Here is a 27,910-nt window from a genome sequence, read left to right as displayed (position 1 = left end):
ATACATCTCAAAGAGACAGAGAAAGAATTCACAATTGTAAGCCCTGTTTGGTAAATGCTCTAAGTAAGGAGGTCAGGGGTCTATCTTCAGGTGTTGGCTGGAACAAACAGCAAATTCTTTTCACAGCCCTGAGCTTTTCCAGACAGGAACTTAAAAGAAGGCTAGGTTGCCCCAGGGACACAACCTTAGTCTGCTAGAAGCCGTGTTAAAGTTTGGTCAAGTCTGTTCGTGCAGAAGTTTGGAAGAAGCGTTTGTGCTGAAGGTTTTTGGCATTCTGAGTACCCTTTTTTCAGCTTAAAAAACTAGTTCTCGGCCGGGCGCAGTGGCTCATGCTTGTAATGCCAGCACTTTGGGAGGCCGAGGCGGGTGGATCACCTGAGGTCAGGAGTTCGAGACCAGCCTGGCCAACATGGTGAAACCCCCATCTCTATCAAAAATACAAAAATTAGCCGGGCATGGTGGTGGGCGCCTGTAGTCCCAGCTATTCAGGAGGCTGAGGCAGGAGAATCGCTTGAACCCAGGAGGCGGAGGTTGCAGTGAGCCGAGATTGTGCCATTGCACTCCAACCTGGGCAACAGAGCAAGACTCCATCTCAAAAAAAAAAAAAATGAAAACAAAACAAAACAAAAAAACAGGAAAACTAGTTCTCAGATAATTTACATGATGTGGCAGCTGGGAGGTGTGACACACAGATCTCCCTTCCAGGAAGATCTTGACATTCCACCACCAGGAGGGCAGCAGCTCCCAGTCACCAGCTGCAGCATCATCAAACCCCACCTCAGTGTTTGAGCAGAAGCCAAGCTCTTCCTGGGTAGTTTTCAGCTTACAGCCTCCCCAGGTGCTAGGAAGTACAAGGTCAGCCCATTTCTGCCCAGCCTGGGACTCTTCTAATGGGCAACTTCTGCTCCAAAGTACTAGGTTAGCTGCATCTTTGTCAGATCTGCAATACAGTTGCAGCCTCTCCTTGTCCAATCCTCTTGCCTCCCTTTTTCCCTTTTACAAGCATCCTCCCAAGAAACCTCTTCATCTCAGTATCTGCTTCATGGGGTACCTGAGCATGTGGCTTGCCAAAAACTACATTGACAGCTAACATATGCTCAAACCAGTTTCTGAATCCCATTAAAATGTAAGCCCTGTTAGAAATATTTGCATTTTAACCAGATTCAAGGTGTTTGGCTAAAGAAAAGGCATTCTAAAAGGGGGAATGGCAGAATGAGCTGAAGGGTAACATGGATGTGAGGGGAACTGGGGAGAGGTTGGGCTGTCAGGGCCTCCCTTCAATGACTGGAATCACACTACATGGCCTTTTAGCTTCATCCAGAAGGTTAGGAATACAAGCAGAGGCAAGGCCAGAACACTAACACAGCACTGTAGACAAATTCCTATTCCCGCATTTCTTACATTACATAGTAATTGAAATGTCTGCCTCTCTCATTAGATTATGAGCTTCTTGAAGGTAAGAACTGTGCTTTAATTCCTTTTGGCATTCTCAGTGCCTAGGACATGACTCTATGCATCATACTAGTTCAGTAATAGTTGAATAAATGATTGAGTCTTAGCAGGAAGAGAGACAAAAACGGGATGATAATTGTTACAGCCAGTATTTATTGAGCGCATATCAGCCACTGTTCCAAATGCTTTACCATATATCATCATATTTAAATACACAGTAACCCCACGAGGCAGTGGAGCAGGTGGTGTTGCCCAGGAAGCAGACTCTGAAACAAAGTTTAGGGTACACTGTGTTTATTAGGGAATACCCTTGGGATCAACACCCAAAACAGAGAGGGGAAAGAAGGTTGGGCTAGGTGTGGTGGCTCATGCCTGTAATCCCAGCACGTTGGGCGGTTGAAGCCAGATGATCACCTGAGCACAGGAGTTCAAGACCATCCTAGGCAACATAGAGACCTCATCCCTACAAAAAAAAAATTTTTTTAATTAGCAGGCATAGTGGCACATGCCTATGGTCCCAGCTACTCATGAGGCTGAGGTGGGAGGATCATTTGAGCTTGGGAGGTCGAGGATACAGTGAGTGGTGATCGCACCACTACATTCTGTCACCAGGTGAGAGCTAGACCCTGTCTCAAAAAGAAAAAAAAAAAGGAAAGAAAAGAAAGAAGCGAGATTGGACAGATTCATCTGGGTTGTCCTGTTTGGGCACCAAAGTGACCAGGACTTTATACCTCCTCCAACTCAGTCATTAGATGTGAGCCCTCCTTGGAGGAGGCGGTACTCTGCCACTAGGGCAGTCTCCAGAGGGGCTGTCCACAGAAGGCTGCCTGCCAAGGGCACTCCCAGAGGCTGGGGCATCTGCAGCACACTACTGTGTCCCTCACAAGTAGCTGTTATTAGTTCCTTTATGCAAATGAAGAAACTGAGGCACAAACACTTTAGTTAACACCTCGCCAGGTCAAACAGTGAGTGGCCAAACCAGGACTCAAGGACTGGCCTTCTGGTGCAGAGCCTATGCCAATCACTACATCTTACTCTCAAATAGGTACAGGTAATTGTAGCAATGGGCAATGGCCTCCCAGAAGCCCTGTTAAAGATCTGAAATCCTAACTCTGAAGAGCATGAATTTGTCCTCACATGTGTGTTTACCTTTACAAACTATGACTCACTGCAACCAAGAATGGAAAAAAACATTGTCAGGTGTGATCCATGTAGAAAAATATTGACACACATTTTTACCCAGGATTATTATGCTAGGCACCCATAGGATGTAAAGGAAGGAGAATGTATGGTCTCTTCTCACGAGAAGCTTAGAGTTTAGGCAAGGGGATAAACCACAGACATGTGAAATATTTATTGGACAAACCTCAGAGCAGTAAATGAGTAAGTGTGAGATGATTGCTACGTTGAATAATAGTATTATAGCAAAGGGCAAGCAAGCCTTTAACAAAACAGTTGTCTGGGGTTGCAAGTTCCACCCCCACCAACACTGAATTCCAACACTGTGAGTATTGGAACCCAGAATGATCAAGCACAAACTGTCATCAAAGTGTAAAAAGAACTAGACATACAGGGGCTGGGAAGACCCACAGGCTTGAGTACCAAGACGTCCAGGGCAAATTAAAATCTCCAGCCCTTGAGGAATACCTATATTCTCTGCCACTATACTGTCTTGGATTTTTACATTTGTGTCCTATTTTGGCTTCTGAGAAAAAATATTTTAACTCTAAATCTTAGCCACCTTTCCTTTCTATGGGTGAGAGCACTTAAACATTGAACAAAAGAATTCTGTGATTTATTTTACTGGTATTATGAGTAGAATTTTCTTTATAAGAATTTTTATTATTTAATTCAATCAACAACTGTTTGGTAATATCATCAACTTTTGGGTAATAGCTTAGCGTTGTGGTTAACAGGATAGTGTTTGGCAGAGAAATTTTGTTTGAATTATGGCCCTGCTACTTACTAGACCTGTGTCAAGGTACTTATCTTCTCTAATCCTTAGTTTCTTCGTATGTAAAATTGGACTAATAGTAGTACCTGTCTAATAGCATTGTGGTGAGGATAAAATCATTCATGTAAGGTGCCTGAAACATATTAAGTGGCCAGCAAAGTTACTTGTTGCCAGTAATAGCAACAGCAGCATGAGGAGTATGGGCTAGATAATGTGCTGGGTGCTTGGCAGTCAACAAAGAACGAAAGAGACAAAAGGCCCTGCTGTTCCAGAGCAAACAGGTAAGGTTAGCAGATAAGTGGGACACACAAGCAAGATATTAATTTCTAGGATAAGAAAAAATGTAGGGTTTTATGGAAACATGTAACACTGACAAAGAGAGGAAAGTCAGGGAGTTCCAGAAAGATTTCTTGGAAGAAAAAATTGTCACAGCCTTTTAACATGATTTATTTATTTATTTGGTGGTGGTGTGGTTAAGATGGAGTCTCACTCGGTCACCCAGGCTGAGTGCAGTGGTGTGATCTTAGCTCACTACAACCTCTGCCTCCTGGGTTCAAGCGATTCTCTTGTCTCATCCTCAGGCATCCGCCACCATGCTCAGCTAATTTTTTTATTTTTAGTAGAGATAGGTTTTCACCATGTTGACCAGTCTGGTCTCAAATTCCTGACCTCAGGTGATCCACCCACTTTGGTTTCCCAAGGTGCTAGGATTATAGGTGTGAGCCATCGCATCCAGCCTGAACATTTTATTATTTGCCATGAATTTTTGGGTTCTGCTACTAGACTGTAAGTTCCTCGAGGGCAGGGATAGGGTTTGTTGTGTTTGGCATTCCATAGCAACACAAGTGTGGTGCCTGACACACAAAGCATTCAAATATCTGATGGGTGAATGAGTAAGTCAATGAAGGGAGTCCTAAGGTAGTAAGTAGGTTTGCCAGATGAGGGTGCCAAGGTGTTCTAGCCAGAGGAAATGGTGTGCATCAAGGCACTGAAGTGAGCAAAAGCATGGTGAGTGGGGTGTTATCAAACAGAACTGGGGTCCACCCACCCGGCCCAGCAAGACCAGATAGCCACACTGAGGTTTGCAGCAGGAGAAAGGAAAACATTTATTTGCAGGGCACCAAAGAAGGATCAGGAATCTAAGACTTAAATCCCAATTTCCCAGATGGCTTACAGGTAAGAGTTTTTAAAGGCAGAAAGGCAGAGGTTACAGGTGAAGTCAGAAATCAATACGTGGAGACTATACATTGGTTTGACCTAAAAAGGCAAGGCATCTCGAAGTGGGGGTGGATTCAAAGATTTTCTAGTGTGCGATTGGTTAAGGAGATGACATTTTGTCTAAACATTTGAAATCTACAGAAAAAAATGTAATCTCTGGCTCATGGGCATGACCTCCTCCAGGCCTCTCAGGAAGAAATTTAGAACAAAGAACGGTGGTCAGAGTTCAGTCCTCAGCTCCCCTTTATCTGAGGTCTATGTGCTAGCACATCCATTTGGTAGGGGTTCGGGTTTCTGGAAAACAACTCAGGGATATATATTAAGATGTTATCTGTGGTTTCTATAGGGGAACCAAACATCCCATGATTCTAACTTACTTGGCTATTGTTTTGAGCCGCTATTTGTTGCTTATCACATTTCTCTTTTACTTCTCAGGGCTAGCCAGATGCCTGGAATTTCTCTTGGAAGAACTCACGATTTTTTTTTTTTTAATTTCCATGTTTGGGAGTAGGGAACAGGCCCCTAAGAGGGGTCTCTGACTCATCTCAGGATGTAGTGGGCCTGGGAAATACGTGGATGTGGATGCCATGAAACAAGGCTGAAAAGGGAGCTGGGAACAAATCAAGTTGGGTCTTCTAAGCCACAGTACGAAGTTTGAACTTGATGCTAAGGTGTGGTGAGAGCCATGAAGAATTTTAATTAGAGGAAGCATATAACCAGCGTGTGTGTTTTAAAGTTCATTCTTTATTCTGTTAATACACTAATAATTCAAATCAATTTTAGGAAAAAAAGGAAACTACAGATAGGCATAACTTCAAAAAAAAATCACCTGTAATCTCACCAGAGATAATCACCATGACCATAAATAACAAGCAATCTGTCTCACTTATCTATTACTGTTTAACAACCCTCCCCCAAAACCTCGTGGCTTAAAACAATAATTTGTTATTTCTAGTGAGTCTGTGGGTTGATTGGGATCGACTGAGTAGTTCCTCTGTTTTCTGTGGTGTAGCTGAGGATACACTCACATTCAGCTGGGAGCTTAACTAAGGCTGGAACATCCAAGATAATCTCTCATCCTCAAGAGTCTCTCTCCACATGGCCTCTCATCTTTCAGTAATCCAGCTGAGCTTCTTTGCAGCATGGTGGCTAGCTTCCAAAAAGGATAAAAGGAAAGCTGCCAGTCTCTTAAAGCCTAGGCTTGGACATATACTGAATTTCTTCTGCTGCACTTCAGTAAGCAAAGCCATTCATAAGGCCAGCCAAAACTCAAGAGAAACAGACTCCACTTGTGGATGGGAAGAGCAGCATGAAGGCACAGTGATGGAAAGACTGACTGGCCATCATACTGGGAAACTATCTACCACACAATTTGATTTGCTAAACACAAAGTAAGTTATTGACCATTTCTGGTAGTAAATAGTTAGGAAAACTGAATTCCAGTAACATGCAAAATACCTTGTCCTTGTCCATATATGAATCTAAGTGGGTTGTCTCAATAAGCTGACAATTTGCATGTGTGATGAGGGAGGAGGGAGGTGGGAGGTAGCAGGAACACCATATTGAAACCTAGTGTTGAAATAAAAGAAATTGTAAAAAAGAAAAAGGCAGACTCTAGACAAAGAAAATGGTTAAAATTATCACGAGGAGTATTCTGAAGCCAATGCCTCTCTACAGTTAACCTGAGTATGTATTAATCGTGAGTGTGACAGGTAATTAAAACACATTATTTGTCTAACCACACTTCCTGGGAGGAGGAAACAGTAGCAGAGCCAAACAGATGAAGACCCAGGACCTAGGCACAATACTTCACCATGCACAACAGCAAAGTGCGTGCACCGCATCCTAGAAAATGACAGGATCAAAACCTGAAAGGTCAAATCTCTTGCCAAGTCAAGGGGGGTAAGGACGAGGACAAAATGGTAGCTTTCTCCTCACCCTCTGCTCTGAAAAGGGCAGGGGCTTCTCAATTTTATTCATCACAGTCATGGGAAAGCCACCTGGTGGAATGGCACAGGAGGGCATAACCAGGCTCCTGGACTTGTCTGTGAGCCTCCTAATAATGCCCAAAGAGAAAGGATAGCGCTTCTCAATTTTCACCTCTCTTCCTCATCCACACTTCCACTGCCTTAGTTCAGTCTCCATGCTACTCCTCTATATTGCCCAGTTCATCTTCTGTATAGCTACCAGAGTTCTCTTTCTCCATACACATTTTTTAAGGTCTAGGAAATGACAAGAAAAAAAGGCCAGAGACAGGTGCAGTGTTCAGATTAGACAGAGACTTGTATGTCATGAATAGATTTTTCTCCTGATTGTGCGTGACCTACTCAACAATTTTTCAGGAGATAGTTAAAATTTTATTTTAAAAGGATATGTAGACAGGAAGGCAGAGACCAGGAGTAAGCCTGGAAGCTGAGGGATCACAAATATATTACAGTACCTCTGCTGATAAAGAGTACAGGTCTAAACCATGCCAATGGCAGAAAAAGGGGGGACAGAGAGATATAAACAGTGTAAACGAAATCATACAAATGATAGAGGCTGGTGACCTCCATAAACAGGCAAAAGGAGATGAGCATATCACCTAAGTTTCCAACATGAATAGATGGAATTATTCGCTGAGAAAGACATAAACAGCAGGTTTGGGAGTAATCAGAAACCTCCAAGTGGCATGGCAGGCCATGTGAATAAACAGGTTGCAAGCTCAGCAGAGAGGTCTCGACTAAATACACTGAAAACCACAGGGGGAAGAGATGAAGCCACAAAGATACTTACCCAGGAAAAATATCCAGTAAGAAAAGCAATACAATCCTGCAGGAGCTAAAGAGAGTCTTGAGATTTGGTAAGCCCCAAAGAACTTTTACATCTCAACAAATCAAAATCTGAAAGCAGAATATATTGCCCACTATTTACTAATATTATTTAGTAAGAGAGGAAAGGTCATCCTCAAGTAGGATTCTCCACTAGAAGGGTAGGAAAACATACCCCTATCTCCAGAGAAGAGGTGTTACATGAAAACCATATTCAGTGTGCCTGATTTTCTAACTAGAGAAAACAAAGGTCTACAAAAATCAAACTAGACAGATGGGGAACCTACTGGGTGGGGCGGGGGAAAGGACCACCACTTGCAAAACAACCTGATACTTTTGAGGTCCACAAGAGCCAGAAGCTGGCAGGGCCCTATCACAGCCAACACCCCATACTTATTAACCAAACAACTGATTAAAACTTGCTTTGTCTCCTGAAAGATCGTTCTAATCTGCCAACCTGAGCATTCTCTTCTACTTAATACCTGTTGCCTCTCACTGTAAATTAATAGGCATTCTGGTAATATACCAGTCTCTGAGAGCATACTTAATGAGTCCATCCCACAAAGAGGTCAATTCTCAAATGACAGATTCTCTTTCAGTATCTCCAAGACACAGATGCCAAACCTAGAGAACTTCTGCTAGCCAGTTAGAAGGCTCACTCTGGAATCACTGTAGCCTCACCTAAAGTCTTCTCATTAAAATACATCAAGAACTTTTAACAGATTAAAAATTAAGATGTGATCCCAAACAAGGAGAATTCATTAATAATTTTATTTTGAATTACAATCTATTATCACTTCAAAAAGAGCCACTTCAGAAAACATCCAACGGATGTTGACTTACCAGTAAAAATGTAAGTCATCAATGTATGATTTATACTACAGAATACATAATAAATTATATTTACATGCAATGACTAGACTATCACACACAAGGTAAAAAAATACAGTATTTTATGTACATTTTAAAAGATTTACATGTTCATATACAATTTATAAAGTTAAAAATTCTCTGTACAAAATCTTACATGTACAGAGTTTATATAAGCCCCATTCTTATGGCTGTATCACCACACAGATTTTCTTAAAACTATAATACTACAAACACTCGGGTTCTTCATATCCAATCTTGGCACCCATATAGCAATACACTATTTTGAAATGTAAATTACAAAGGAAATAAAATGTAATCATGCAGACATTTTTTAATATAAGAAAATGAGATAAAATATACTACACAAGATCAACATTTATCAATTCCATAGATACTGAGTTTTCAACTTACTGCACTGTTTTCATTTAAGTACATGCAAAACTAGCAGATTATGGATTTTTAAAGTAACATTAAAATAATACCATAGTTTGACAATACTTGGGCAATAGGAATGAAAACTAAGAGCCCTAGCCTAATTATTTCTGCCTTAGCAGAAATCTCAATTAAGACATTACATATATAAAAATCACAGAAATGTCAATATTATAATTCCCAAATTTATAAGATCTGCATCACATCAAATAGACACTGATCATTTAAAAACAAAACAACAAAAATGTGTTTGACATTTAAGAGCATATTCACTCTTCTGAGAAGGGGGGAGGGTGAAATCTATGATAAACCATTAAGGATTATCCACTGTCCCTGCTAAGGAAGTACTTGCATACTTCCAGTCTGCTTAAATAAAGACGTCTGAAGGTTTTATAAAATGTTTAAGCTAAGCTACACTAGTTATTTTTAAAAATCTTGAAAAGTAACAAATTGAAGGTATCAGCACCTTCCCTCCTCCCCAAAGTAGCTAAAGATCTACGAGAAAAATAAAGTGCCAATGTCTAAAGTACTGTTAATGGTTTAAGAGGCACTACCCCATTTGATGGCTTAGTATAAATATGAAAATAGGCCAGATCTGATCTGAATAACAAATAGAAGGTAGGTATTCCAGTATATTTAATTCCTGACTAGATGGGGGCTAAACCAGGAAACTACCTATTCCCCCATTTATTGCTCTGAAACCTGTAAATATAAATTCTGACAGAACAATCAGATTTCTAAGATGGAAAGCACAGTGTTTGTGCCACTTTGAAGTTGAAAAAGAAGGTGCACTCTTGATCACTGGGAGGAGAGCTGCTGAGACTCTCCTCTCCACAACTCATATCTTCACAAGAGTCCTCACTAAAGAGAAAAAGAGACAAAAAAAGAGGATACCATTACTTAAAACACACTTAAATGTTTTATAGCCAAAATAAAGCTGCTATATGAATATCTCTAGTGAGGATTTTTATATTCAAAATTTATGCTTTACAGAGACAAAATTTATAAGGACTTCCTAAATGAAGTCTATAGTAATCTCATTGGAAAATACAGATTTTTTGGACTGGGTGCAGTGGCTCATCCCTGTCATCCCAGCACTTTAGGAGGCCGAAGTGTGCAGATCGCTTAATCCCAGGAGTTCGAGACTAGCCTGGGCAACATGGCAAAATCCCATCTCTACAAAAAATATTAATACAAAAATCAGCCGGGCATGGTGGCACATGCAAAAAAAAAAAGAAAGAAAGAAAGAAAGAAAATATAGGTTTTCTTAAATTTAAACAAGTTACTATTTGCCAAACTATTATTCTTGTACCAATTAATAACTACCAGCAATTATTAGAATTGTAGAATTCTAAGTATTTTAAATCCAGTAATGAAGACTAAAAACAACATACCTCCTAGCATATGGTCTATTTAGATGTATTTCTTACATCAGTGATTTATTATACCACTTACACTGTCAAATATCAAACTAAACTAACAAGCTATGAAAATGAAACTTCTGGCCCTTTATCTCTACGGCATAAAACAAATTTAGCAAAGTTATTCACTTTACAAACAAAGTAATCAAATTCTGAATAAGACAACACCAATTGACAAACCTCTGAGAACATATATAGAAGTCTTCCCCATTAGTGGTGGTGATTCCCTTTATTTTCCAGGCACCTACCCCTCAATGTCTTCACCACAGCACAATATTAAGAATTCATACTAACATTACAAAGCCCAGAATTCTTTTTCAGTTTTGTTTTTTTTGGGGTTTTTTAGCTGTATTTCAAGAGCAAGGGAAATAGGAGAAAGATGGAAAACAACCAGTTTAAAAAGGGAAAAGAGGCCGAGTGCAGTGGCTCACACCTGTAATCTCAGCACTTTGGAGGCTGAGGCAGGAGGATCACTTGAGCCTGGGAGTATGTAAGACCAGCCCTGGGCAACATCGCGAGACCCTATCTCTACTCAAAAAAATATAAAAAAAGAAAAAAACTAAAAAAATTGGAGAGGACCTTATAAATCATTACATATTAAAATACTACTTCTGGTTAATTTGCTTACCTGAAGAGTGGGGGCTTTAATTCTTAGCTCTTATATAGGTGCTTGCTTTCTCTGATGTCTTACACTATTCCACAGTTCTGAGTATAATAAACTCAGTAATATTTAGTCTAGGGAAGTTTAATTAGTCAAGGAACCTGCCTACCTTTCACTTTCATCAAAACAACCCCCCTCAGGTATCGTTGGCAGCTCAGGAACACTATAGTAGCTGTTGTGGAGGTTCTGGGCTGTGCGCCTTGAAACGATCCAAACCAACTTCTTAAGATCTGGTTTGCAACATTCAGGAGAAGAATACTCGGCTAGGCATTTAGAAACCAACTCTCTCCAGTAGAAGAACTCAGTGTCATTAATCTGAAAAAAAAAATATTTTAAGAGGTTACGGCAATGTCTCCCAAATCTTGCTGCACCTTGGAATCACTAGGTGAGCTATGAAAAATACATATATATAGATGCCTGGCTCCCACTACCCGCTTCCACCCCTGGTATTCTGATTTAATTGACAATGAGTGCAACATGGGCATCAAGAGTTTTGTAAGTTCCCTAGGTGATTGTAATGTGCAGCCAAACTTTCAAAATTTGGGAACCACTGGTTTAGGAGAGGAGCACCGTAAGTATAAAACTACATAGGATTCAATACACAGAAAGTTTTGCCTATTCTAAGAAAACACTGACCTAAAAACACTCTGGGACTGTTAATAAATCAGCTATCAAGTATAGTCCTTAGTCTCAATGCAAAGTAATTTAACATTCCTTTTGTTACAGAAACCAATTTGGGTTCCTGCAACAAGGCATTGTTTGGATTGCTGGTAATACACACTTATAACACCAGATACAAAACTAAAGAAGTTAGCGATATGAGAGAACAGGAATTTCCCAAAAAGGACATAGTTCCGCCACCACTGGGGAGTGCTCCAATTTATTTCTTTTTTGTTTTAATTTTTACGTATTTTTTTCCCTCCTCCTTCGGAATGCCTTCAGTTTATTTCAATGAATCGATTTTCACTGAAGATGGTTCCAGCTATCACTATCAATAGAAAGTTCAGATAAAAACTAATAAAATCATAACTAAAGCGAAAAGTTATCTGTTACAAACAAAATGCTTCACATGCACATATTTTCACCAGAAAACAAGATCTATTTTCTTGGCTTCCCATTTTCACCTAATCTAGCTACATCCTAACCCACTTGTAATCTGGTTTCTACCACTTCCTTCTCACTGCTCTACTGACATTACCTCTGACACATCCAATGACCTTCAATTTTCATTATATTGGATCTCTTATAAAAATTCAATACTCCTGACCACCCTTAAAAACCTCCTTCCAGTCTGACAGTGCTTCTACTTGTGGGGATGTACCTTTCTTCACTTGGCTCCTAATGTTGGGGGGAAAGGCCAACGCTGAAAACCCCAGAGCTTCAACTGACCCCTACAAAAAGGATTCCACAAGCTTCTTACGGTTTCAACTACTGCTTCTTCATGAGAAATTCCAAACCTCAATCTCCAACTATAGTTTATCTTCTTATTCCAAAATGCCAAACACCTACTAGACACCCACCTGTGTACACAAGCATCTAAAATCATATTGCTCTCATCACAAATTAACTTCTCCCAAATTTCCTGCCAATTATGGTAATATTATATCCACCATTAGGTACAAATCTTGGTCATTCAAGACTCCTTGCCTCATTTCCATGCTTGGCTTCCAAAACCACTGTTTGAGTTGGACAGCCTTACTCCTGCTTGTGACTACCACCTAGACATTGTACCTGCAAGTCTACCCTAAAATGACTTTTATATCTGTCTAGTCCACCAATTTCTTGGCCGTAAGCCTTTGCTGAAACTTTCACTGTCAAAGATTCTTTTGCTCCAAACAGGCTCCCAGTCATAGTGTTTCTCCTAGTCTGCCCTATTTCTTTGCTTAAAAAAAACCCAAAGTAAGCCCGGCACAGTGGCTCATGCCTGTAATCCCAGCACTTTGGGAGGCCAAGGCAGGTGGGATCACTTGAAGTCAGGAGTTCAAGACCGGCCTGGCCAACATGGCGAAACCCCATCTCTACCAAAAATATAAAAATTAGCCTGGCATGGTGTTGAGCACCTGTAGCCCCAGCTACTCGGGAGGCTGACGCAGGAGAATCACTTGAACCCGAGAGGCTGAGGTTGCGGTGAGGCCACTGCACTCCAGCCTGGGCAACAGAGCAAGACTCTGTCTCAAAAAAAAAAAAAAAAAAAATCCCGAAGTACTCTCTATGTTCACTATTACCTGGCACCAAGACACAATAACAAATGACAGAACACACCACTTCATGTTAAGTTCCTCATTTCCCCAACTAGACTGAGAGTTTAAGAAAAAGTATTGTGCTTTTGTTTTATATCTCTTTGTGATGGTAAGACTTACTTTTACTTAGCTGGCCTAAAGGATTTGAAAAGACATTGGGGTTTAAAACATCAACATTGCTGGAGTTAATTGATGCTGCTGCTAATGGGATGACAGTTCAGTCCTACAGATGTGATGGGATCCCATCCTATCCCATTAGTGTTTGTTCTGAGTCTACTACCTAGTATGCATTTTGGAACAATGCATATGTGGCAATGTAACAGCTGTACTATCATATGGCATGATTACTACAGAAGGGGCACCTATATGCAGAAAGAAGCTGAGCTAAGTGACCAGGTTCCCTTCCAGATTAATACTGTCTGGGTCAAAGCTGCATTTTGAGAACTTTAACACTAGAGATATAAGGAAAAAAAACAAGTGTAAAAGTTAAGAGTCCCAAAAAGTATTACTTAATGTTTAAGTCACCACAGAAAAAAATAAACATCAGGAAAGAAATCTGCCTTAAAGAATGACTGTGATTACCTTGGAATGTTTTTTAACTAGCAAGAGAATTTCCAGTAATTCAACAGATTTCAAAGTTTCCACTTCCAAATTGAGAAGGCACAAAGCTAATACAGATGGCTGTAAGAAAAAAAAAAAAAAAAAAAGAAAGAAAAATATTTTTTAAAAATTCAAAATAGAAACTGTGAGATATATACGTAAGCAAGGAATCGACTTACTTTTGCTTTTGAAAAGATGAGTCGGCAGTTGCAAGCTTTCAGCTGAGCTTCTAGTTTATCAAGGCTCAGTATTTCTTTCCTATACAATGCAAAGAACAAAGATTTATTAAACTTCCAAAGATTTAAATGATTTTAAATGATTTTAAAGATTTGCCACGGCCAGACGCGGTGGCTCACGCCTGTAATCCCACCACTTTGGAAGGCAGAAGCAGGTGGATCACCTAAGGTCAGGAGTTCGAGACCAGCCTGACCAACATGGAAAAACCCTGTCTCTACTAAAAATATAAAATTAGCCAGGTGTGGTGGCGTACACCTGTAATCCCAGCTACTTGGGAGGCTGACGCAGGAGAATCACTTGAACCCGGGAAGTGGAGGTTGCAGTGAGCCGAGATCATGCCATTGCACTCCAGCCTGGGCAACAAGAGCAAAATTCCTTCTCAAAAAAAAAAAAAAAAAGATTTACCAATAAAGTCCAAGTTGAAAGTCTGAAGAAGGTAAAAATATAAATTTCATTGCCATTCCAATTATTTACTGTTAGCTATAGCAATGTTCAAAGTACAAAATGTATCTTTAATCCCACTGACCTTTCTGAAGTATGACAAAGTATAATAGTATGGTATAAGTGCAAAAAGTTTAAGGCAGTAGTAGCTTCCAATTCATAGCGCAATTTTTCTGAAATTATTTTTTCCATCCGTTTTATGTCAGAAGCAGTACATTTACATTGACTGATCCGGATCACATCATGAGTGGATGGAATATTGCAGTCTTCTTCAACTATTCTAGCAGCCAGCAAAAAAGAACAGACTCCAATGCAAGACAAATGTTTAGGTTTCACCTGAGAAAAAAACAAGAGGCTTCTTTTAACAATTGTCACTTTGACTTAGCAGATACTTAGAATATTGTAATGATGCTCCTATTCTTAAGACAGAACACAATCAAGTTGTTTCTCTTATATGTACTGGCTGTTTACCCACAATTATACACATTTTCACATTTTAGACCTTCTCGACCTCCCCAAAAAAAAAAAAAAAAAAAGGCAGCAGGGAGCAGTGGCTCATGCCTGTAATCCCAGGACTTTGGGAGGCCGAGGTGGGAGGACTGCTTGAGGCCAGGAGTTTGAGAACACTCTGGCCAATATAGCAAGACTATTCTGGCCAACACAGCAAGCCTCCATCTCTATTTAAAAAAAAAAAAAAAAAGTTTTTTGAACCTTTAAATTATGTAAATTCAAATGCAGGTACAAAAATTTCCATGCAGGTTCAAAAGCTAGATTCCTAGCACTAAAGTATAATTTGTATTTCAGACTTATGAAATTCATAATATAATCTCCCCCAAAATAAATTAAGCTTTTTAACACCAAAAAAAAAATGTACTGGGATATTAAAATATTTTATACTTATCTTTTCACATAAAAATCTTTAAGAGTCATTCCATATTTCAATGTAATTTTGCCCAAGAGAAATATCACGAGTTGTGCAGAGTGGGACATATGTAAAAGCTGCCATGGACAGATGGCTGCCCTTTTCTTTTCAATGCCCTGAGAACTGACCCAGCAGCTGACAGCAACCCTACTGGCAGAAGATTCCCCACATTTTTCTAGCCATTGCTGGTGACTGTTAATAAAACCATGGCTCCCTGCTTTGAAGAGACTTCTAGGGAAGGCAGCCAGTCATATTTAATAAACTGTTACACTTCATTTGTCATGCTTCAGTATTTTAAAAATCTGGCTTCAAGAGAAGCATGATGGCAGATGAAATCTTATATTGAGGACTATAAATATACGGCAAATACCTAAAAAATAGTAGTCTCTCTTTTGTCACATATTCAAGAGAAAGTACTTAAAAGGTAAAACCTAAGACACAACAGAAAAAACCTAAGATACAACAATACAATTAATCTTGTAGTCTTATTCTGGCACTAATGATCACAATTCTGATTATAAATTTTTATGTACAGTGGACGTTATTATACCCATTCGATAAATATTTCTTGAACCCTGTGTGCTAGGCACTGGGCATAGAAAAAGGAAGACATTTATAAAAATGATGAAATACCTTCATAAGAGCCAAGAACCTGTCCAAAATATTGACAGCCAGGACAAAAGTTTCAGTGCAAGATCCAAAAAAGTTGGCTAAACTCCTTAAATCTTCAGCTTTGGCATTTCTCAATCCTGGACACAAAGTGTTATCATTCTGCAATAAAAACCAAGAACCAAGGTTTACAATTTTCTTAGAACCAGATGAAAAACACATACAGGTCCAAAGAATAAGGTTTTTTCCCAAGAATAAGGTTAATTTTTTTCCCCTCAATCTTCAAGAATATAGGTGGAAAGAGTGGTATCGCTTAACTAAAGCTATACACTTTATCATCTGTAAGACGTAAATCACTGCTTCTTAAAAATACGCATCATAAAAGCTTCAGCAATTCAATATAAGGTGAACTGTTGCAAGATTTCAGAGAGTTATAGCAAATATAATTCAATTCCCTTGGAATGGAGAGAGAGGGTTCTTTTGTTTGCTTTTCTAAAGTCATTTAAGATTCTACTATAAATAGGTATTTCACAGGCAGAGGGTGTTTGCACAAATGAACTGCTCAATTCACCCGGAGTCTCCCATCCTGAAGCTGCAGGCTGGAGTATGGGGGGCAGCGAGGAGGGTGCCACATTAAAAACAACAACAAAAAAACCCCACTTCTCTAAAGTATCACTCTCATTCTTGCTAAGAAATAAAAGCATGAACCTGTAATAAGGTTTATCTTGGTACTCCAGAAAGAACAACTTTTATCTCAAGAAACTTTGCAAGCTTTAGTCATGATTCAACGGGGAGGGGGGATTACCTCCTCCAAGCCCCATCAGCTGCTTGAGCAAGTTATCTTTTCTGCCAACTTACCTCCGGGGTAGCCTCAATCAAACTCAGCCCTTTTTCTCGAGGTTGGAATCTCTCTTCTTGTTCCAGGTAGACGTTCAACAATCCGAGGAGCTGGACCCCTTCATGACCTGCCAAGTGCTCTGCCCCCAAATCCTTCATCTGCAGTAAAGACACCACACAGAGAATGTAATCTGGGGGTAAGAGGGGTGGGGAAGCGGGAGAAAGGGCTGAGGCCAGTACCTCCAGCAAGGGTGGCCCCGGCACACCCCGACAAGGAGCGGGTGAAGGGACCAGTCACGTCCGCCAGAGCCCCAGGGCAATCCCTACCACGGCCAGGGAGGTGTGGCAGGGGGAGGAGCCGTGGTCAGGTCCGCCGGCCAGCGCTGGGTAAGACCGGCCAGCGCTGGCCTCTTGGCGTTTCACAAACAGGAAACTGTCCGCGGGCGCCGGCGTCCCCTCGGTCTGCCCCACCTGAAGTCGCGCCAGGGAGGGCCTTCTGCCCAGGGGACTGCAGTGTGGCAAGCGACTGCAGCGGGTCCCGGGGATGGGGCGTTGCACAATAGGGGGGAGGGGAGGGAGAGTCTCGCGACTGAACAAAGAAGCGGAGGGAGGAGACTCCCGAGCCCCGCCCGCCCGGGGCGCCCAGCTGCAGAAGCCCCTCTCGGAGAGTCCCGCCCCCAGCTTTTCCCGTCCGCTGCGGCAGCGCCGATTCCGGACTTACCCGAGAGGCGGATACCCCCGTCCCAGGAGCCGTGGGGTGGCGCGGCACACCCGGCTACGGTCCGGGGAGAGAAGTCCAGTCCAGCCCACCCCGCGCCCGTACGGACAACACCCGTCCACCCACTGATGCCGGGGCCCCGCAACTCTGCAGAGCCCCGGGGCTGTCAATTCGAGAAGCACCACGCCAGCAAGTCCCCGTGACAACACGAGCGGGGGCGGGGGGCACCGAGGCGGAGACTGCCCTTAACCTAGTCGCAACCTCCGTCCACCCCACCAGCATCTATCTGTCCATCGCGGGCGCCAGCTCCCCCCGGGGCTGGGGCTGAGGGCAGCACCCTGGTCGCTCCAGCGGATGAGGAGCAGGCAGCACCGAGGCACTCGCATGGTACCAACCTCCTCAAAGCCCACAGTCCCCACCACGAACAAAGAAACCCACGGCGGCCCTGGGCGGGTCCACTCACCGTGCCCGAGACGCGCCTCCACCCGCCCGCGGCCTCGCGGTCCGCAGGGACTGGGCGCAGCGGGGGCTTCCAAACCTGTCTCGCAGGTCGGGGACCCACCGCCTCAGCGGTGCCCCCGGTCCGGCATCCGACCCTTCCTCCCAGGCACCGCCACCTCGGCCTCACAGCCCCGGCTCCATCCCACTCCCCGCGCGCCCACCCTCCGCCGCGGCGCAACGCCGGCCGCCGGAGACCAGCCCTCCGCCGCGGAAGACCAGCCCGCCGCGGAAGACCAGCCCACCGCCACACCCCCGCCGCCTCAGCGGAAGCCTCCCCGAGCCCCTTGTTTTTGTTAAGAGTTTCGACGCCCCCAAGGGGGCGGGGCACGTGACTCCCCGCGGAGGGATCCTGCACTTCCTCCACGGACTTTAAAAAAGAGTCCCGCCCCTAAGCCGCCGTCTCCAGCTTCTCTCGCGGCCTCCCTAGCTCTCCTTGGCTTTGCCGAGCCAGTCCTCCCGCCTGGCGCTAGGGCGGAGAGCGGAATCTGGGCGTCGGGCTTATTCCGCGATTGCTCTGCGATGGGGAACCGGGGAAGACAGAGGGGCGGAAGGAGATCGTTTCTGGTCTCATTACGCCTTTTAAAGGTCCCCGATTTGTTTTGTTTTCGCTGTTTTGAAAAGTCCGCCCAAAGTAGCCGGCTCTCTGATTGGATGCGGGTGGGGCGATGGGACTGCTGAGGACCTGATTCACCCTCGAATCTGGATTGGCTAGCTTATCAGTCTTGGAGCCCTCTGATTGGCTTTCTCCGTAGCCTGAGCCTCTTTCTGCCTTGGGGCCTTAGCAACTCCAGGGTCTGGATTGCGCATGCCTGGGTGGGCGGCGGGGAAGGTATTCAGTTACCTGCCCTGCGGGGCTGTGCCTTTTCGCCTGGCTTTCTCCGCCCTTCTCGGGGGAATGTCACGCTCGCGGCGCTTCTCCTAACAGCTAACCTTTGTGACAGCCTTTTCAGCCACGGGAGAGTTTTCTACGTTCCTTCTTTATTTTGTCTTGCCGTTCCATTTTGCAATAACCCACCAAATTATTATAACATTGTCGGGGCGTTTACTAAAATATTCAATAAATGCTACAAGTTTGGGTATTTGCTTTAAAATTTTCCAGTCCAAGAGAAAAAAAAATGGAGAAGAGAGGTGAAACAAGATAGGCAAAAAGTTGAGGGTCGAAGCTGGGTGATGGGTACTCGAGGCTTCATTACAGTATTCTTTCTACTTCTGTATCTTGGAATTTTTCCATAATTTAAAAAAATTCAGGAGGGACTGAAGGAGGGGCTTTTCAATAAAAACTTAGCACGCTGATGAGGGTACGTAAACATCTAATAATTACGGCGTACCTCCAGAGGTTGTAGTGCTGTTGTTTTAATGAAGACTCCCAGAGCTTCTTGGTCCTTGGTAACCCATAAATTATCATTTATTGTTCATTATAATTAGCGTTGTTATTATAGGCGACACCTCTCCCAGGACGGGACAAAAAGCAAACCAACCAGGTGCCTTAGGCCAGAGACACTTTCACACGGAATATCAATGGGGGATGTGGTTGACTGCCCTGGAACATTTATTTGTTTACTCTCTCCCTCCTAAAGTATAAAATACCGTATTCGTGAGTTCTAATCTACATAATCAGATAGTCCCTGGGAAGAGATTTCTCCTTTCTGTTCTTCTATGTGTTTTCTGTGAATTATTTTGTTACTTGTGAAATATGGGAAGGCACACAACATAGCTTTGGCAGCGCTCTTCTTTGCGGAGCAGCTAAGGAATTTTAAAACTAGGTCCCTTTGCATATTAGCTCGGACTAAACACAGGCATCTGGAGCACAGAGCAACTGGGGGAAGACAGCCCGAAAAGCTAACACTTATTTCAGAGAGGTGTGAGCTTGGTGAGGGTTTTGGAAAATAAGATAAAATTAGCACACTAGTTTTAAATGATTTACAGGCTACATAATTTTATCCAATGCTTGTTTTATCTTTTAAACATTAAGTGATAACTTTTATTTGACATAATCATCTTGCTGGAAATCTATGCTGATAAACATAATAGGAACATGAAACTAACTTAGAGACTAGAGCTAAGATTAAAATTACAGAGATGACAGCTCATTGTACAGAGCATCAAAAGGCTGAGTGGACAGGGCCCACAGACAGAAAGCAGCTCGACCAACTATCCACCATCAGAGAAATGAAGAGTTTGTGATCAAAGCATGAAGGAGACTGGGGATGTTTTTTTCAAGTAAGAAGGCAAAGGTAAAAAAGGAACATACGTTATTTTATAAGTGATGTGAAAGAGGAAATGCAAATTTATGTGGTAGAAGACTTCAAAAATAACAGACTATATAAAACAAAAAGGAAAAGATTTAGAAATTGTCCTTTGCTTAGGCTACATAATTTTATCCAATGCTTATCTGATCTTTTAAACATAAATAAGTGATAACTTTTATTTGACATAATCATCTTGCTGCTTAGCACTAAATGATATGAAGCTATACTAAATGTGTACTCTATATTTTATAACTGGTATTTTATGTGTCCTTTTACAGACAGCCTCTTGAATGATGTGAACAGTGATGGCTTTCTCTGAGAGTAAGACAAGAAAGCTTTGTAAATGGCGTTGAATTTCCTGCTCTTGGCAGGCCCTGCTCAGCACAGAAGAAAAGACTGATCAGGTTGTCCAAGATGGAGCCCTTTATCCACGTTAGTCCACTTATCTCTTTAAGATTAAAGGAAAGCAATCATTAAAAATACAGATCCAGTAATTATTAATACAGCATCCTCTTTTTTAAACACCTCATTTTAAGAATGATGATATTCTTGGGAAATGGGCTGGGGGATTATGTAGGTTTTCTCTGTTTACTTTGCAGAATTTTTTGTTTGTTAATATATCTTTTAAAAAAAATTCTCCTCATTCTATTTGTCCTTATCACATTGGCTTACCTTGCTGGAGCTGAAAGTGTTATTTATGAAAAAGACATTATTCCCCTTAGGCTAATCAGGCTTTACCCATTAGCCTTTCCCGAACTTTCTGGAAGGCAAATTTCCTGTATCGTGCACACATACAAAATAAGGAAATCAGAAACCTGGCAGCCCCCAAGAACTTCCAGACAATTTAAGATACTTGGTTTTCTACAGCATGTGGTAGGGGTGCAGTGGGGTTGGGTGATACTGTCACCAATAATCCCATGAAGGCCTGATGTGCAGCCCATTGTCCTCAGTGACATGTGAGACTGAAACTAAAAGGTGCTCACAGAATGGGTAATAAGCAGGGAGTACCCACACAGAAACACTGACTACATTCAGTGAATCCCTGACTCCTGACAAGTGTCCTGCAAACCTGCTCACACTTAAGCTTCTACCTTGAAAATAGGAAACTCTCATGGGACAGTTGCAGTGCTTCCCTAAATGACTTAGACTTCCCTGAACTTCATAAGGCATCAAAATTGCTGCAGTTTTCCAAATATCATCTTTCTCCTCAAAGATATGGTTTTTGGCAATAAATCCTAGCTTTTTATTCAATCGAAATTTAGTGAATACACATTGAGTGCCAGGCATGCTACTAGGCACCAGGGATACAAAAATACATAAATAAAACAAGGCCCCAGCATATACCCTGGTATGTCTGAGGTGTAGGGCAAAAGCACTGGCCATGGATCAAACTGGCTTTGTGTCTCAGCTTTCCTACTCATTAGAGATGGTGCCTTGAATACCTTGAATAATTCCCATGGTCTTGAGCCTCAGCTTTCTAAACTGAGGAAAACAAAAAGCCAGAGGTAGTTGTGTCTGCTTCATATGCGATGACTGAATACAAACATTTGTGAAAGCAACTAGCTATATATTTCTAGGCTGCACCATGTTGTGACTTCATGAAGGGAAAGGAAGGGATCATCCCTAACCTCATCAAAGAAGTCTGGTGGAAAGCAGCCCTGAAAGGGAAGAACCTGAGGATAAGGATACGTAAAGCTGACATGAGGCCATACTCCCCCTCCCTGTCTACTCACTATTGCGGGTCCCTGCCTGGGCTGTTTTCTGTCATTAGGCTGAGCACAGTGGTTCACACCTGGAATCCCCGCACTTTGGGAGGCTGAGGTGGGAGGATCACTTGAGCCCAGGAGTTCAAGACCAGCCTGGGCAACATAGCGAGACTTCATCTCTACAAAAAATTTTAAAAATTATCCGGGCGTGGTGGCATGCACCTGTAGTCCCAGCTACATGTGAGCCTGAGACAAGAAGATTGCTTGAGCCTGGGAGGTCTGTGCTACAGTGAGCCATGATCATGTCACTGCACTCCGGCCTGGGCAACAGAGCAAAACCCTGTCTCAAAAAAAAAAAAAAAAAAGTGGTTTGCAGCCCCAAACTTCCTGCTTAGATAAGCCTTGCTTCACAGAACCTGCAATGGAGACAGGAATGCCTCTCTGAGGAAGAGAAACAGGGAAGGTATAGCATAGTAGCATAGGGTGCCATCTTGAAGTAATGCAGATTTTTCAACCAAGAGCTCATTTTTAAATCAGAACCTGGAAGAATGAGATGTTTTATATAGCAGATGATTAATCTCTGTCTTCAAGCAATCAGCAGAATAAGTCAGTGAAACATCTCATATATTCTCCTTTCTGATTTTCCCACAAACAAGACCATCTCAAATTTGAAATCAACATTTTACAATCCATTTACTGTATATTTTGTTGCTTTTGTTGTTAATGCTAGAAGCATGCCCTGTTTTTTTGGAAGAGTGTTTATGCAAGGGTTGGCCATATTCATAAACATTCATAGTGTTTATCTACGTAGGGTTGGCTTTGGAATTGTGGAAATTATCCACACTGTAGACACCATCTGAATGACTACAGCAAGAGGACCAGTTTTTCCAGCCAGCCAGTTTAGTCCCTCCCAGTTCTACTAGCCTGCAAGAGAGCAGCCTTGTAGGAACTATCTCTGCAACCTGAGAACTTGAGAACTAAATGCTCGGTTGACTCTGAAGCCCGACTCAGTACTTTGTTATCCAGTGCTCTCTCTTTTACACGAAGAATCAACTGAAATAAATGAAGTAGCTTTGACATAATGTGAAAAGCCTGGCAAAGGAGAGTGAACTGAGAATTCGGCAATGCCTGAAATCAGAACTAATCATCTCAAAATCATCTTAAAATATATTTTAAGTGGCTTAGGCTACATTCTGGTACATTGTACATGATTCTTTATGTAACACATTTTTCTTTCATGGTTTGTTTCAAGAACCATGACCTAACTCAGAGATTTCCTGTCTTTCCTTCACATCACAGTGCTATATGAAGTTGACACTGTCAGCAAAGAGTAACTTAGGATACATCTGTTGAATATATCATCTTATTTCCAAAAGAAGTTTTACTATCTGTGAGAGTCATGATCTCTTTTTTTATCTCAAATGAAAAGGCAATTGATGTTTAAAGTGATATGGATAAGTGGTATAAGCTTAAAATTTGCTTCTGTTAACATTTTAAAGTGTTTTCAAAATGAAAATTTTTTTTTAACTTTAAAAAGAAAGACTGCTGTTGAAACCCTGTCTCTACTAAAAATACAAAAATTAGCTGGGTGTGGTGGCACACACCTGTAGTCCCAGCTACTTGGGAGGCTGAGACAGGAGAATCACTTGAACCTGGGAAGTGGAGGTTGCAGTGAGCCGAGATCACGCCACTGCACTCCAGCCTGGTGACAGAGCGAGACTCCGTCTCAGAAAAAAAGAAAGACTGCTTTATATCAAAGATCCTCAGGTCTGTTTAATTACATATATTTTTATGTTTTCAACCACATTCTGAATAAGAAATTGTGGCTACGTGCAGAAGTAGAACCAGATTTAAGGTAGTACATTTGAAGCTTTACTATTTGGAGGGGCTCTCTCTAGGAAAAAAAGAATTTACAAATACGAAATTAGATATGAAAGTGAATACTTATTTAAAACGAGACAATTCAAAACAAAGTGTAAATTTTAAACAGTTGTTACATACTGACTGCTTCAGCTATCTACTGCTGTACAATGAATCACCCAAAACTTAGTGACTCAAAACAACAATTTTATTATCATCACCTACAGGTCTGGGCGTTGGTTGAACTCAGCTGGGCAGCCCTTGCTCAGGGTTTCTTATGAAGTTGTAATCAGATGGTAACTGCGGCTGGCATCATCTTGCTGCCACTCACATGTCTGGAGTTGTTGCTGACTGTGGGCTGGGACCTCCGCTGAGGCTGGTGGCTGGAACATTTATATGTGACCACTCCACGTGGTCTTTCCATTTCCTCATGGCATGGTGGCAGGGCCTGAAGAAAATCAGGTGAACACTGTGTCTCCTTTTACAAACCAGCCTTGGCAGTCAGATAGCATCTATATTAATTCCACACTGATGGTCTAGGAAATTACCACAAATTTAGGGATTTAAAACAACAAATGTATATCATATTATAGTTCTGGAGGTCAGAAGTTCAAAATGGGTCTCACTGGGCTAAAATCAAGGTGTCGGCAGGGCTGCAGTCCTTCTGAAGGCGCTAGAGAGTATTCATTTTCTTGCCTTTTCCACCATCTAGAGGCCACCTGTGTTCCTTGGCTTGTGGCTCTTCCTCCATCTTTAAAGCCGGCATCATGGCATCTCCAGATCTCTCTTGACTCTGACTCTTCTGCCTCCCACTTCCAACTATAAGGACCTTAGTGATTATATTGGGCCCACCTGAATAGTCCAGTATAGTCTCACCATCTCAAGGTCAGCTGGTGCTTGCTTCAGCATCACATATATTAAAATTGTTTTTTTGTTGTTTTTTTGTGTGTGTGGGGGGGGTTGTTTGTTGTTTGTTGTTTGTTGTTTGTTTGTTTGTTTGTTTTGAGATGGAGTCTTACTCTGTCACCCAGGCTGGAGTGCAGTGGCACGATCTCGGCTCACTGCAACCTCTGCCTCCTGGATTCAAGGGATTCTCCTGCCTCAGCCTCCCAAGTAGCTGGGATTATAGGTGTGCACCACCACGCCCAGCTAATTTTTGTATTTTTGGCAGAGACGGGGTTTTGCCCTCTTGGCCAGGCTGGTCTTGAGCTCCTGACTTCAGGTGATCTGCCCGCTTCAGCCTCCCAAAGTACTGAGATTACAGGTGTGACCCACCACGCCTGGCCACATATATTAAAATTGGAATGTTACAGAGAAGATTAGCATGGCCCCCAAGCAAGGATGACAGGCAAATTTGTGAAGTGTTCCGTATTTTTAAGAAAAAGAAAAGTTTGGGCATGGTGGCTCATGTCTGTAATCCCTGCACTTTGGGAGGCCGAGATGGGAGGATTGCCTGAGCCCAGGGGTTCTAGACCAGCCTGGGCAACATGGCGAGACGTTTTCTCTACAAAAATTTAAAAAATTAGCTAAGCATGGTGGCATGCACTTGTAGTCTCAGCTTGGGAGGCTGAGGTGGGAGTTTCACTTGAGTCCAGGTCAAGGTTGCAGTGAGCCATGTTCACGCCACTGCACTCTAGGCTGGGTGACAGAGAAAGACCCTGTCTCAAAAAAAAAAAAGAAAAGAAAAGAAAAAAAAGGTCAGCAGATTTGCAACCTTAATTCCATCTTGCTATATTACATAACATATTCACAGGTGGTGAGGAATAGGATGTGGACATTTTTGAGGGACCTTTATTCTGTCAACTACAACATCCTTTCAGCCACAGTCACATCTACTCAGGTTCAAAGACAGGGAACGTAGATTCCACTTCTCAATGAGAGATGTGTCGATCACCTTATAACAAGAGCATGTGGGATAGGAAATACTGTGATGACTATCTCTGGAAAATAGTCTTTTACATTCACAAACATAAAAAATCTGGAAAATCCCATAACATTTTTTATTAATAAACTGCCTGACATATGGTTATACAACTTTTTACCAATATTTTTGGCTGTATACTCTCTGATCACCTCTTCATATGATAATAATATATTAATATAATTTTCTAAAGAGAACTTTTTTTAAATTTAGTTTTTCCTTTAATATGGCTAATCAAATTTTGTTTTTAAAAAATTGTTGCTGTTTTAAAATGTTTATTTCAGTTTTATAATTCATTATTAATACCATAGTATATGTTATGGTTGATATTAGATTTGGGAAAATCTTTACCAAGCTTTTTCTGCATACAAGCTATAAAAAATCCAGGATACCAGTGAAAACGGATAGACTAATTATTTAGCTTCTCATCTGTTTCTTCATTGCAGAAGCATATTTTGAGGTTTATGTCATCTTTGTCAATGTCAGTATTTTGTATCAAATCAGCAAGAAATTTCTATATTTTATAGGATTTTATGATTCCTTCCTCTTAATAGAGTATCAAACAATCCAAGAGTTTATCCATTACTTCTAAAAATTTCTCTTTTCCCTCTAAGAAAGCACTGGTTTTAGAATGATCTGGAAAAAGTGTTATACATAGTTTGCTTCTTCGTATCTGAACAAGAAACAATGTCATCATGCATTTTTATCACTTTTATTTCATATCCCATTAACTTTTTATGTAAATTTTCTCTTAGTTCTTCAATAAAAGCACTTTTAGATAACGAAACAGAGCACCTTTCTTTTATATCCAAATTAGGTTTTTATAATTCTTCATTGTTTTATTGGAACAATCCAAAATGTGTTTTTAAATTTTAGTTAAATGTTTTCAACTCAACTTCCCCTTAGATCCCCAAAATGCTAGTGGACACTCAAGCACCTCTAAATTCAAGGGAAAATGATACAGTGAAATTTGACATGGAGAAAGATAGCAGCCTTAACTGATTGTAACTAAAATCACTTACTTTCACAAAACTCAAAAAAATATATATGTGAACTATATCAGTCAGGGTTCTCCAGAGAAACAAAGCCAATAGGATATATATAGATATAGTCATGCACAGCAAAATGATATTTCGATCAGTAACGCATCACATATACAACAGTGGTTCCATAATATTATAACATTGTATTTTTACTGTAGCTTTTATCTGTTTAGATATGTTTAAATACACAAATATTTACCGTTGTGTTAGAGTTATCTACAGTATTTGGCACAGTAACATGCTGCAAAGATTGGTAGCCTAGGAACAGTAGGTTATACCATATAGCTTAGGTGTGTAGTAAGCTATAGTACCAAAATTTGTGTAAGTACACTCTATGAAGTTTACACAATAATAAAATTGCCTAATGATGCATTTCTCAAAACTTATCTTCATCATTAAGCAATGCATGACTGTATATAGAAGGAGATTTATAATGAGGGATTGGCTTATGCAATTATGGAGGCTGAGAAATCCCACAATCTGCTGTCTGCAAGCTGGAAGCCCATGAAACCAGATGGTGTAGTTCCAGTACAAGGCCCAAAGGCCTGAGAATTCGGGAAACCAATAGTGTTAAGTCCCAGTCCAAGTCCAAAGGCCTGAGAATCAGGAGCACTGATATCCAAGGCAGGAGAAGATGAATGTCCCAGCTCAAACAGCAAGGGCAAATTCACCCTTATCCTCTGCCGTTTTGTTCTATTCAGGCCTTCAGCATAGTGGATAATGCCCACCCACATTGGTGAGTGTGGTCTTCTTTACTAGTCTACTGATGCAAATGCCCTTCTCTTCTGGAAATGCTTTCACAGATACACCCCAAAATGTGTTTTGCCAGCTACCTGGGCATCCCTTAGTTCAGTCAAGTTGACATAAAATTAACCATCACGTGAACACTCTGCTAGGGCCACTCCTGAGAACTTGGAAAGAGTGTGCAAATGAGGGCCCCTGAAGCTAAATTTCATTAGCTTTATAATAATCGACATGTAGTAATCAATAATGAAGTTGTCAAGCACCGTATTCAGTGATTTATATGTCCTGACATAACTTTAATGCCTGTAACACACACAAGTGGTAAGTACCATCACACAGACCCAGACATAGAGTCCCAGGGAGTTTATGTAACTCAATCCCACAGCTAGACAGTGGTGGAATCAGTGTTCAAACCTAGACAATCTGACTGTAGCATCCACACTCTTAACCACTATTTTACA

At 41.5% G+C, this 27,910-nt stretch overlaps 2 protein-coding genes and 1 non-coding gene across 10 annotated transcripts in view; 1 reads left to right on the top strand and 2 right to left on the bottom strand.

Moving 5' to 3' along the window:
• Positions 1 to 1,588: 1,588 nt before the first annotated feature.
• On the bottom strand, positions 1,589 to 18,257 carry CCNG2 (cyclin G2). Of its 5 annotated transcripts, none has more exons than XM_055384556.2 (8): positions 17,889 to 18,028; positions 16,729 to 16,866; positions 15,895 to 16,032; positions 14,425 to 14,675; positions 13,841 to 13,919; positions 13,644 to 13,742; positions 10,931 to 11,136; positions 1,589 to 1,915 (listed from the first exon to the last, which is right to left on the bottom strand). In XM_055384556.2, exons 2-8 carry the CDS (start codon positions 16,864 to 16,866, stop codon positions 1,819 to 1,821), a joined length of 1,008 nt encoding a protein of 335 aa, XP_055240531.2. In that variant the 5' UTR covers positions 17,889 to 18,028; the 3' UTR covers positions 1,589 to 1,818. The 5 variants fall into 5 exon arrangements, with proteins under 5 accessions (XP_055240531.2, XP_063561421.1, XP_018881493.3 ...); XM_063705351.1 differs by lacking the exon at positions 17,889 to 18,028 and adding an exon at positions 16,948 to 17,315; XM_019025948.4 differs by lacking the exon at positions 1,589 to 1,915 and adding an exon at positions 8,187 to 9,600 and having other exon boundaries at positions 17,889 to 18,257.
• A 5,670-nt stretch (positions 18,258 to 23,927) lies between these two features.
• The window catches only part of SEPTIN11 (septin 11), a 206,535-nt gene continuing 202,552 nt past the window's right edge, over positions 23,928 to 27,910 (bottom strand). For all 4 annotated transcript variants that reach the window (XR_010133396.1, XR_010133395.1, XM_063705346.1 and 1 more), the window contains one exon: positions 23,928 to 24,189. The gene's annotated coding sequence lies outside the window, so the exon portion shown is untranslated. The remainder of the gene's footprint in view (positions 24,190 to 27,910) is intronic.
• Positions 25,008 to 25,117, top strand: LOC115934389 (U6 spliceosomal RNA). Its single transcript, XR_004070201.1, has one exon. It is a non-coding gene; the product is annotated as a U6 spliceosomal RNA (small nuclear RNA).

The sequence above is a fragment of the Gorilla gorilla genome, chromosome 3 (genome assembly GCF_029281585.2).
Source record: "Gorilla gorilla gorilla isolate KB3781 chromosome 3, NHGRI_mGorGor1-v2.1_pri, whole genome shotgun sequence".
Classification (NCBI taxonomy): domain Eukaryota; kingdom Metazoa; phylum Chordata; class Mammalia; order Primates; family Hominidae; genus Gorilla; species Gorilla gorilla.
Note: the sequence above shows the minus strand (reverse complement) of the source record. Positions and strands in the feature narration are given on the sequence as shown.